Here is a 12,727-nt window from a genome sequence, read left to right as displayed (position 1 = left end):
GATCTGGATAGGTTGGAGAGCTGGGCGATCACCAACCGCATGAAGTTCAATAAGAGCAAGTGCCGGGTCCTGCACCTGGGACGGGGAAACCCTGGCTGCACGTACAGACTGGGCGATGAGACGCTGGAGAGCAGCCTAGAAGAGAGGGATCTGGGGTTCGTGGTAGACAGCAAGTTGAATATGAGCCAGCAGTGTGCCCTGGCGGCCAGGAGGGCCAACCGTGTCCTGGGGTGCATCAAGCACGGCATCGCTAGTAGGTCAAGGGAGGTGATTGTCCTGCTCTACTCTGCGCTGGTGCGGCCTCACCTCGAGTACTGTGTGCAGTTCTGGGCACCACAGTATAAAAAGGACATGAAACTGTTGGAGAGTGTACAGAGGAGGGCTACGAAGATGGTGAAAGGCCTGGAGGGGAATACGTACGAGGAACGGCTGAGGTCACTGGGCCTGTTCAGCCTGGAGAAGAGGAGGCTGAGGGGAGACCTCATCATAGTCTACAACTTCCTCGTAAGGGGGTGTCGAGAGGCAGGAGACCTTTTCTTCATTAACACCAGTGACAGGACCCGCGGGAACGGGGTTAAGCTGAGGCAGGGGAAATTTAGGCTTGACATCAGGAGGGGGTTCTTCACAGAGAGGGTGGTTGCACACTGGAACAGGCTCCCCAGGGAAGTGGTCACTGCACCGAGCCTGTCTGAATTTAAGAAGAGATTGGACTGTGCACTTAGTCACATGGTCTGAACTTTTGGGTAGACCTGTGCGGTATCAAGAGTTGGACTTGATGATCCTTAAGGGTCCCTTCCAACTCAGGATATTCTATGATTCTATGATTCTATGAGGTCTTCTCTATTTACATACAACAAGTCTAGGAGGGCACTTTTCCTGGTTGGTTATCTTTAATATGTTTTAGGAGTTACTCAGACTTGCTTGTCACTGAAGTAAGATATTCCCAATAAATGTCTGGGAAGTTGAAATGCCCCACAAAGACCAGGACTGGTGATCCAGAGATTTCTTCTAATTGCCTACAAAATAACTCATCAGTACTACCATCATGGCTGGGTGAATGATAGCAGAAAGCCACAACTACCTCTACTTTATTGTCCATACATCCCCCTAATGATTACCGTGAGGCTCTCAACCACATCATCCCTAACTGAAAGGGCTGTACAATCAAATCTCTTTCCTACACGCAGTGCCGCACCTTTACCTTGCCTGCTCAGACTGTTCCTCCTAAACAGCTGATAGTCCTCCATCCCAGTACGACAACCATGGGAATCATTTCACCAAGACTCACTAATACCAACGATGCCCTAGTTCTGGGATTGGATCAAAGTTTCCAGGTCCTCCTGTTTGCTTTTCATACTACGTGCATTGGTGTACAGTCATTTCAGATGGGCTACCAAAACTTTGGTGCTCCCTGGACCTGTGTAAATACTCCCATTAACTGTGCCATCCACTGACTCACCTACAGCGCTCCTGGTGGTATTCCCTTCCCCAGCAATCTTAGTTTTAGGCCCTCTCAGTCAATCCTGCTATTTTACAGGTGAAGAAACATCTTCCCCATCTAAATAGTTGGTTCTTGTCAGGTCCCAGCAGATCTTGTGTCTCGAAGAATCTGATGTAGCTACATCAACCAGAATTCTGGAAGAGGTATCAGCACTGGAGCCAGACATTGATGTCCTGGCATTGCCTGTTTCTTCCCTGTTACTGGGAGGATAGAGGAAAATACTACCAGAGCAGCTGCACTGCAGAATGGTTAAGGTGGTGAATTCTTCAGCAATTTTTCCAGTACCCTAAAATCTCTTTTAAAACTTCTTGATGCAACATCACTGGTACCTAACCTATGTGAAACAGAAGAAGTGGGTAAGGCTCTGAAGGCTGTGCTAAGCTCTTTGGTGAAATCCCTGACCTGACCTCTGGGGAGGCAGCAAACTTCTCTGAAAATAGACTCCAGTCTGTAGATGGGAGCCTCCGTTCCCCTCAGCAGGGAGTGCCCTGTAACTGTAACTTTTTTCTTCCCAGTGCTGGTCTTAATGCTGTTCTTGATGTGAGGAGTTTGTTGATCTAACCTTGGTGAGGGAGGTAGTTTTAGCATCTCATGCACTGATTCCTCTCCCTCCATTTCATTTATGTCCCTTGTCTACCTTACTCAGATCCTCTTACCTATGACATAAAAATAGCTGGGGGTGCAAGGAAAGGATCTTCTTGTGGCTCCAGGGTGACTTACTTCCACTTCTCCCTGTCCTTCCCTCTCTATTTCCATCCCGGTGCTGAACAGGTGCTGGATCAGCCTCAGTGTTGGCTGTGCTAGGCTGGCACCTATGGTCCAGAGAGTGCAGAGCACAGGTCCTTTGATCTATCACCTTCTCAGACTCTGGGATGCTCCTCAGCCTACCCACCTCCTCCTGAAGCTTGGCCACCGGGCAGAGCAGTACTTCCCCCCGCAGGCACACCTGCTGCAGCCCTGCTCTCTGTCACTCTCTATCTCGAAGACTCGCAGCAGTCAGGTCCTGCAGCCTAATGCCTGTCTGGGCCACCATCGGGCTGCCTCAGTGTCCCCCCTGGAAACCCCTGGGGGGCCAGGATGGCAGCCTTCCAACGGCTGGGGCTAGGCAGGAAGCAGAGCCCAGCCTGGCGGCACCGGGCACCTGGCCAGCCTTGGTCACTGCTAGCGAGGGCTGCCCACGGTGCACATACTTGTCCTGTCTGCCCCGCCTGCCCTGCCTGCCCTGCCTGCCTGCTGGCGACTTCACTGCAGGACAGCGAGCTGAGAGGCTAAAGAAATACAGAACAGGAGACCTGAGGTGTCCAGGAGGAGTACTATAAAATCAAAGAGGTGGTAAGAAAATACTTGTTTGGTAACATTACTGACCTTCACATGCTGGGTGGTTGCAAACTTAGCTAAATTCTGGTGTTAGCATTTCTGTTATATGTTATTTATTATTTACATGAAACAATGCTCACAGCATGCATCTGAAGTCAGACCAGACTGATTCCTTTATTTGCTTGCATTACACTTTTCTGAGGTTGGCTTTTTGTACCTTTGCCTCATTCAGATAAACATCTTAATTTATTCTTACTAATCAAACAGTCCAATGAGCTTCTAAACTGAACTTTTTTTGCCTATTGATTGCATTGCTTTTAGCAAGGTAACGTTGTTTTACTGAGAAAGCAGACCAATTGCTTGGAAAAGAGAGTATTTGTATTCATTGTGAAAAGTTGGATTCACTGTATTTGGAAACCTTTCCACTTGTTTGTCATTATCAATATGGTTGCCTAGATATTGAAAAGCAGTTAATTGTATGCTTCAATACCATTGACTACTTTCTCAGTCTTTTGTGTTTTCCTTCAAACTCAATGTATTATGACATAATTAAGATCTCAGTTTTCATTAAAAAGAAGTGTTTTAAACCCTTGTGACTGCAGTGGAAAGGCTTAAAATAAACAAACAGGAATAAAGCAGAGAGAGAGTAAGTAAACGAAACTCCAGATTGCTACAATTTATTAGTCTAAAACACACACACAAAAAGAAGTAATGTGAGTTTGGTGACCAATTTTCTTGAATTCAATTCCGATTTAATTTGCAGCAAAGTATTTATTAAAATAATTTAATAATAATAACAATAACAATAACAACAATAATAATAGAGGCTTTGTAGCAACTGTTAAAAACAGTATTTCTACCAGATATCTCAGATACCTAAGATATCTTAGAGAACAAGGACACAAAATTTACATCAGGGCCAACATACAAAACTGTTCTTGTTCCCCTGGGTTTGGAACAAAGCTGCTATTAGAACATTTCTGGATTGTTTTTCTCCAGCTCTTTGACTGTTTCCTGTGCTGGTGTTTTGTTTTTTTGTTTGTTTGTCCCCTACCTGTAAGACCTACATTGTATGTGGTCATTGGTCTGCGCACATGTAGTAGCTGTGTCTAGTTCTGGCTGTAGTGGCAGGTCTGTTGTTTTGTTATCCCTTTTTATAAGAGAGGATTGGATTTCAGACTGAGAACGGCCAAAACCCAGTTTTTGTTACAGTAACAATTTTTCTGGGGGGGATATAAAATGAGTTTAGTCATATAAATGAAGACTAGAAATACCAAATCACCCATTAATTAATACAAGGCTGGTTATTTTGGTTATTTCAAGCTAATGTTTTAAGTGCTCTTTCCAAGATTTCATGGAAAATATCTGAGAGCATGCAAAATTCTGTTGTTTGAAACTTGGAAAAAAGAATGCAAAGGAGAGATGAAAAAGTCAGATTTTAAGCACATATCTCTTAGTCTGACAAAAGACCTTAACATATAATAAGACAAAGATCAAACAAACAAAAATACCAAATGCATTGCATACTTTAACTTCTTTTATACATTTGTACACAATGTGTGTAACAAGGCTTTCATTTTTGATCTGCTTTTTTTTTTTTTTATCCCATACAATGTTGCATATACTTTGTTGTATATACAAGATCCTACTTGCTGCTAAAAAATCTACAAGGTAGTAAATTATACAAGATAGTAAATTATACAAGGTAGTAAATTATACAGGGTAGTGTGACTATTGTAAAAAGTGTAAACAAGCTTGATGAACATATCAAAAGTACAGCTTGTTGGTAAAAAAAATTCTGAACTACAAAGTGGAGGCTATATTGTTTAGAAAAGCCCCACAGACTGTTGATGTGTTCCTTAATCCTAGATTATCATGTAAAGATTTGTAGTTATCCTGCAAACTTTAAAAACATGACTGGTCAGTTTTAACATGTTTTAAAAATGCAAGGATTTTGCATGATTGTTCAAAAGCCTCCAATTCCTCTAAGGTCAATTGAAAATATGGCAATGGTTACCTGAAATATGTTAATAACATTTATGCTATAAGTGTTTTTTCAATACTTCACATGTATTTTTGTAACAACGGTTCATGGTATTGTTTGAGACTTCTGGGTACTACTTTAAATAACAAACACGATATAAATAATACACAGCTGTTAATCACCAATACCAGAAAACTCTGAGGTGAAATTTGACTATTGTAGAAGATGCAGAAATTTCACAACATATTACTTGAAATTTGTGCTTGTTCACATTCTCTTCAAGACTATTCAAACCTACTGTCTGTGGAGAACTACATGATGGTCTCAAATTCCACTGGAGTTAAAAAAACACCTGATGCAATAACAAATATTTGGTGCATCTTACAGATGCAGGATACTTAATCAAGGTTAATAATATAAATGTGATGCTACGAGATTTAACTTTCTGATTATTACTTCTTTAAGATTTGCTGTGGTATAATAAGTACTGTAGACAGAATTTTGACTCCAGATTAAGAAAAATTGTGTCGATATTTTTCCCTACTTATATCTTTTTTTTTTTTTTTTTGGTATGTTCTTCATATATTTTTAATATTTCTAAATTTCTATCTTGTATTTAATTGTCAATGTCTTTTTTGTTCTACTCTTGTCCTGGCCACATTATAAAAAATGTGTCGTTCCTTTTTTTTTCCACTCTGAATGAACTCTTTCACTCTTATTCAGTTTAGAATGTCTCTCTAAACTGCACAATTTCCCTTTTTCTTGTTTTGTTTTTTTTTTGTTTTGTTTTGTTTTGTTTGTTTTTAGTGAACTCCAATACAGTATTTTAAAGAGTTGTCAAATTATTTGATGGGAATGTAATTAGTTTATTATCTTGCAGTGTCTGTCTTCCTAAAACTCCTTATTAATTATATTAATGTATTGTATTTTATATCTCTAGCATAACTAATCTATTATTTTCACCCCAGCATGGCATGCATGTGGCTTTCAACAGTTACTGGAGGAATACTGGCACTGTTTGTCTCTCTGAAGATTTTTTTCCCTTATTTCTGGGAGGATCTGGTCTTCTTCTTGAAGCGGAAGAGGTTAAAATCAATGATAAAGAAACGGGCAAAAAATGGAATTCTGTCAGTAATTGATCTTTTCATGCATAGAGTGGGAAAGATACCCCACAAGCCATTCCTCATCTATGAAGGGAATGTGCATACCTACGAGGATGTGGACAGGAGGAGTAACAGGGTAGCCCAAGTCTTCCTACACTATGGGGCTCTGAAAAAAGGTGATACTGTGGCCCTGCTGATGGGTAATGGACCTGACTTCATTCATGTGTGGTTTGGACTGGCAAAACTGGGCTGTGTGGTGGCTTTCCTCAACTTCAATGTCCGATCCAGATCTCTCCTGCACTGTTGCAATATATGTGCAGCAAAAGCAGTGGTGATAGGAGAAGGTTAGTTCTGCATTGTATTTGGTTTACTACTTTCTACTGTGTTTGGCTTTCTATCAGAAATAGATAATCAGAACAGTTCAAAGCTGAAAGCACTTGATATACAGCACCATATAGAAGCAGAATCATAGAATACCCTGATTTGGAAGGAATTCCAGTCCCTTCTCCTGGCTATACATAGGACCATCCAAAGATCAGACAATAGGTCTGAGAGCATTGTCAAAATGCTTCCTGAACTCCATCAGGCTCAGTGCCGTGACCACTTCCCTGGGGAGCCTGTCCCAGTGTCCAACCACCTTCTTGGTGAAGAACCTTTTCCTAACACCCAGCCTGACCCGCCCCCGTCCCAGCTCCATGCTGTTCCCTCAGGTCCTGTCGCTGTCCCCAGAGAGCAGAGCTCAGCGCCTGCCCCTCAGCTCACCTCCATAAGTACATGTGTATATACATACACATAATTTGGCTAAAAAGGAAGGGAAAGAGTAAGGCTTGTTTGAATTTAAAATGTATAAACACCAACATATGTGGAATTAATTAGTATAATAAAAGGCTTAAAACTGAAACTCCAACTACTGGACAATGTAACAGCATGAGCAGTTACTCATGAGCAAGTGAACAGCTGGGAGATATACTTCAGCAGCATTTCTATTTCTCTTTATTGGCTTACATAGATACAACTATACTGACTACTGGAAGGCTGACCTTTTCTTTATACTTAAAATCCATATATACAAATGTATAGTCACTTTAGAACTGCTTCAAAGGGGTGGTCCAATAGTGGTCCAAAGGTAGCATTGCTTAAAGCAAACAGTTTAGCATAAATTTAATTTTGGCCCTCTAACTGGCATATTATGTAATACTGGGCAATTTATTTAATATTTCTACTACTCTTTTCCCATCCTGAATACAAGTTGGCAATACTTTCATAATTCACATATGTGAACCTGTGAGGGCTCAGTAGTTGTATTATGCTTTGAAAGCTTTAAAATGTGCAAATGTTGTAGCATACTGACTAAATTAAATCCTATATTTTAATGCCATAAAGATCAGTTTGGTTTTTTTTTTATTACAACTAAAGCCACATAAGAAGTATAGAGAAATTAAGCATAAATATCATCATTATTTTTATATTATTAGTTTTAATTAAGCATCGTGATTATTTTTTTCCCTGTCTGATAGGTTGAGCTGTCCTGTGGCTGACAGTACATGGTGGCTGGGTAGATAATTCCAGTGCAGACAATCAGGGCTATAGTTGCAATTATTTTAATAACAGTGGTGTTTTTTTATTTATTTATTTAACTTGACAGATTGTTTGGGATCAATAGAGACTGAGTTTATCTTTCATCTCTTGGAAAACAATGTTAATGTCTGGCTGATGAGCACCAGTTCTCCTTTCCAGCATGTTGGCACTATCTTGGACAAGCTAGACAAGGTTCCTGATCACCCTGTTCCATCTCACCTTAGAGCTGTCAATAACGGAAGATGCACAGCCATGTATATTTTCACATCAGGAAGTACAGGTGAGAATGTGTAAACCAACGTACAACTGCAGCTTCAAAAACTTCATTTGGTATAATTTAGAAGCAAGACAGGCACACAAAAAGACAGAACTTGAATTTTGCAGTCAAGATATGGAGGCATTTGTTTAGTTAAAAGTGTCGTACACTTTAGGCCATTTTTACTTTGGCATAACAATGACATAATACTAGTTAGTGAAATTTCATATAGATGTTCCATGCCTGAACTTGATTTCTTAAAAGGAAGGGCAGTAAAGTCAGTCTCTAATAGCTGCTGTCAGTTCATAGTAACAGAATTTCACAAGTCCAGACTAGAAAGAAATACAGCCACCACAAGTGCTTAAGCTTCGGGAGGAAACTTTTCCTCTGTGACTGACCTGACTAGTGAAGTTTCAGTTTCCATCACCGGGAAGGAAAGAAGAATCCTTCCTCTAGTCAAGCCAAACAAGTTCATAATAAAAGTTACTCTTACTGCAAATAGAAGCTGAGGATACAAGACACAAGGACTCTTCAGAACCTTTTCATTTCTTTCTTTGTGTCAAGGGAACACTGCGTACACAGTTGGTCTCCACTGGTCTGTGACAGGTATGGACTTTCCTCCCCAGGTCAAGAAGAGGACAGGATCAAACAGGATCAAATAGTCTTAGAGAAGCTGAGAGGCTAAGGAGATATGAAGTGAAGACTGAAAGACAGGACAGACAAAGACTAAGAAGAAAAGACAACTCTCCCAATATATTCCAAACATAATTCTATGTTTGCAGCAAAATTATTAATGCAAGCACTATATTTATAATTATTTGCTCTTCTCCCTTTGGCAGGTTTTCCAAAAGCTGCTATCATCACTCATCTAAGAGCCCTATCTGCCTGTTTAGCATTTATTCAGTGTGGAGCAACTTCTCAGGATATTATGTATCTCACTCTTCCTTTGTACCACATCAGTGCATCTCTTCTTGGCGTTGGTGGATGCATTGAATTAGGTAATATTTACCTTCAAGTGAAGTTTCATTAAGTTAAGAATGCTGTAACATCTTATCATTTGGTAACTCCATTTGATGAGTAACTCCAACATTAAGTGTCCCAATAGACTTTTGTTACCTTCTCGTTTTTATCACCTTCCTCAGTGGGAAAACAAGATCTATTTGTAGTTTTGAAGCTTGGAGTAGACACTAACTGTTACATAGATCCAACATTACATGACTTGAATTATATATATTGCTGAAATGACTCCATGTGTTCTGTAAGTTTAACTTGAAATTACATTGTATCCTACAGCAAAAGTCTGAAAAGTCTGAGTCTCAGCTTTTGATTCTGATAATAGTCTTCTTGGAGTTTTATATACAGGACTAGCAATCAAATTTTTTTCAGATGTGGCCTCCCTTCTTGTCCTCAGAGTCTTGCCTTTTTTTTTTTTTTTTTTTTTCCCCTATGGTAATTATACATCTGAGCTCTTTTAAAGCCATTTCAGTGCTTTACTTCTTCAGGGACAGCATGGGCAGGTGTGATGGGTTACAGCAACAGATAACAGACAGCTGCTGCCTAACAGAAACATGAAGGGGTTGGGGGAAGTAGTGTATGAAAAGGTTTGAAGCTTTGATTTGTCTTGGGAAAGAAAAAATAGAATAACAGTTTTCTTAGGTGAGCTATTCAGACTGGGTTTTGAATGACAAGACAGGCTTTGAGATGAGTGAGGCTGAAGAGCTCAGAGAACTTCATGTCTTGCAAGAGAGGGGGTACCTGGGTCAAGGAGGAACTGGGGAGGTAGGAAAAAGTGGACTAGAAGGAATTTGGAATTTGAAAGGCACTGGGAAACTTTATGTGGGACAAGTAGGACTTAGGCAAAAACACATTTTGGAAAGGACAGAAGCAAGGAAATTGGGAAATTCTTAGCTGACAACACTTAGAAAAAACTATGGAAAAGGAACAGGGTGGGAGGCATGAGAACTCTAGGAAAGGATGTAATTTAGAATGGAAAGCATGAAGCAACTTTAGAGCTGCAAAAACAAATTGAGGGTGATGAGTTGACACGAAACACAGACGGGGAGCAAGACAGAAATAATAAAGGCTCTAAGATAGTTTCCCTGCCCACACAAACAAAGACGACTGCAAGCTACCTTCTCTCCCATTGCAAGCTCTCTCTTTTCAGGCTTACACCAGTAACCATCTTGACATAAAAAAAATGGTTAGGCTTGGGCCTATTCCTAATAATTGGAGATGACTGAAAGGTTCTATTCTACTGCTTCTTATACTGTAGGTTTTTAGATATTGCTGAGAAATATGAGAAGCAAGGCTCCATTGTACTAGTCACATTTAAAAGAAAGAACTTGCTGGAAATAACTTACAATTTATTTAAATAGATGAATTTATCATTAAGAAAAGATAACTTGTCTTTAACAGTAGTAATAGAAGGAAAGATAGATTTTAACGGCTATTTTGAATTTTCTTATCTGTTTTCATCACCTAGGAGCAACTTGTGTTTTGAAGAAGAAATTTTCTGCAAGCCAGTTTTGGAATGACTGTAGAAAATACAATGCGACAATGTTTTTGTACATTGGGGAACTCTGTCGTTACCTTTGTAACCAGCCCAGTGTAAGTTCTCCTTTACAAGTAAATCTGTATTTTCTAAGTGATATAAATTATTCATTTCTCAATGGTATAATATTCTTAATGTTTGGTAGTGGATACAAATTTTGGACCTTGTGTTGTTTGTAGCTCTACAATAGCACTGAAGTATGTATAAGTACATTTACTGGAGTTATGTAGGTATGAGCCTGGCAGGATGGGACAGTTATTCCTACAAACTAGCACTAATTCTTCTGTAAAACCAAGTTTGTTGGCTTGTTATCTGAGTGATAGGTAAGTGGCAGGTCAGTAAGGAAAAGGTATAAGCAGGAGATGCTTTATCAGACTTGGTGATCAAAAGAGTGTGAACTAGATCAAATGATTAACCACTTGCACTGCTCTGTTCCAAACTAATTACTCATTAAGAGAAGGCTACTCTACCCAGTACTTAGTAGCTGATAATTCATTTTTGCATGGCTTTGGATGTGCTGATTTTATTTTATTTTATTTATTTCATTTATCTATTTTATCCTGGTGAGTTGCTCCAAATACACCTTTTGCTCCATAACTCCGAATATGATCATAGAATCATCCTTGTAAAAGGCATATGGTTATTAGTGTGGTGCAAAATCTTGCTTGCCCCTTCAACAATAGTCTGAATGGCATGGAGCTAAATCATGATTAGACTTAGGAAAAAAAGTATGATGTCACTATGCAGAGCAGCAGCAGAAAAGCAAACATGTAAGCATGAAAATATTATTATGTTGCAATGCTTGTTTCTAGGTGATGGTGGAAAGTGACTAAGATTGGTTAATTTTCTTAATTTTATACTTGGGAGTTAGGAAGTTACTGAAGGAAGGTGACAAAGATTCCTACCTACCACAGAAAACATCATGTACAAGCAAAATTTTAAAAAATGCTCTCCAACTTCATTGCCCAGAAATTGGCAGAAGAACTAGCAATGAAGCAACATCTGAGAGAATTCATGTGCTGATTTGAACAGAGAATTATTATTGTATGGTCTGGATGTAGGAGAGAGGTCAAAGACAAAAAGGCATCGGAGGGAACAATCTAGAAAAGCTGTTGGCCAGACCTCAAGCCTGTACAAACGTTATGTCAGTAGTCCATGGATCAAAAAACAAAGGAATAATTAACTAGACAAAACTAGTTGTGTAAAGGTCTCTCCTGCATGAAAAGGCAGGAAGAACTTCCTTCACTTGGCTCAATAACAAGAATTTAACAGAGTGAAATAGATGTTTAACTGGCAACTGGTAAAAAGAGGGAAAAACTGAACAGTGGTCCAGCTGTTAAGGAAGTTCAGGATGTCAACAGAAATGGACCAGTGTAGATACAGAGACCTGTTAAGATCAGTTCTCTTACCAAAGTGTACTACCTATAATCTATTGTGCACCACACAGATTCTTCCACAGTGAAAGAAACCTGCTTATGCCAATAAGTCAGGCAGATATGTTTCACCTAAACTCTTTGTGCTGTGGCATGCCAGACCAAAGCAGTCTTGGTGTTGCCCAGAATTAGGGCTACCTAGATGAGGACCCTGCAACTAGAACCCAACTCTGACTGGAACATGTCTATAGGAAGCTGATACAACATCCATGTACCTATGAGAAAAAATATATTTTAAACATGGTACCACATACGAGGCAACAAACAAAACAGACTATGTGCCAAGGAGTGTTTTTAAAGAGAATTACAAAACTTCAAATACATTTTAAAATTTGAAATAATGTGAAGATGAAACCAGCATAATAGTTCCTCTTAGCCTTGTAATCTCTGAACATTCTAAAATTTACTTCAAGTCTTAGAGTCAGTCACACCAGCTATTTGAAAACCAAACCAAACCAAAACCAAAAACGCACATACATACAAAAAAAAAACAACCAAACAACAGCAACAAAACAGCATTATTTTACTCTGAAGATGAAGTGTTAAAGAAGATACAATGTTAGATATAAAGTAGTTCTCCCAACCAGCCCACCAACTTGTTCATAACGGAGTTTGATCACATCATGTGCCATGCTGTCCTTTCAGGTTTACCTTTACAATGACAAAAGAAAGCAGAGCTACTTAAACAGAAGCAGGGAAGTTTCCACTCCTGTCCTAACAAGTGGAGTCTAGTCTGCACTTCTGCTGATCATATCGTGACAAAATATTATTTGTCTGTCAGACATGCAGTGCTGGATCAAATTAAATCATCAGTTAACCCAGAGTTCACAAAACAATTTTATCTCAATATTAGGCAAAAACATTAAAACACTTTGAGTCATTTAAAATATTTCAGTGTAATTCTAGTTAGTTAGACTATTTCATCTTTCCATTTTGAAATCAACTCTGTTATTTAGAAATCAATTTTATTATTACAATTTTATAAGTTTTAAATCACACCAAAA

General features: G+C 39.3%; 1 protein-coding gene across 5 annotated transcripts in view; it reads left to right on the top strand.

Moving 5' to 3' along the window:
- Window positions 1–2,066: 2,066 nt before the first annotated feature.
- LOC308186134 (long-chain fatty acid transport protein 6-like) overlaps window positions 2,067–12,727 on the top strand; it is a 31,812-nt gene continuing 21,151 nt past the window's right edge. For 3 of the 5 annotated variants that reach the window (XR_013943921.1, XM_080575128.1, XM_080575127.1), the window contains exons 1-5: window positions 2,068–2,833; window positions 5,771–6,249; window positions 7,551–7,763; window positions 8,579–8,737; window positions 10,222–10,346. Coding sequence is in view for 4 of the 5 variants with exons in the window: in XM_080575128.1 (XP_080431254.1) it covers window positions 5,772–6,249; window positions 7,551–7,763; window positions 8,579–8,737; window positions 10,222–10,346 (975 nt within the window). In the remaining variant the exon portion in view is untranslated. Of the gene's footprint in view, window positions 2,834–3,382; window positions 3,950–5,770; window positions 6,250–7,550; window positions 7,764–8,578; window positions 8,738–10,221; window positions 10,347–12,727 lie in introns of those variants that run through there. The other 2 variants (XM_080575126.1, XM_080575125.1) reach the window with 2 other exon arrangements.

Source organism: Anser brachyrhynchus (assembly GCF_964034855.1).
Source record: "Anser brachyrhynchus genome assembly, chromosome: Z".
Classification (NCBI taxonomy): Eukaryota; Metazoa; Chordata; class Aves; order Anseriformes; family Anatidae; genus Anser; species Anser brachyrhynchus.
This window is presented reverse-complemented; position numbering and strand designations above follow the sequence as displayed.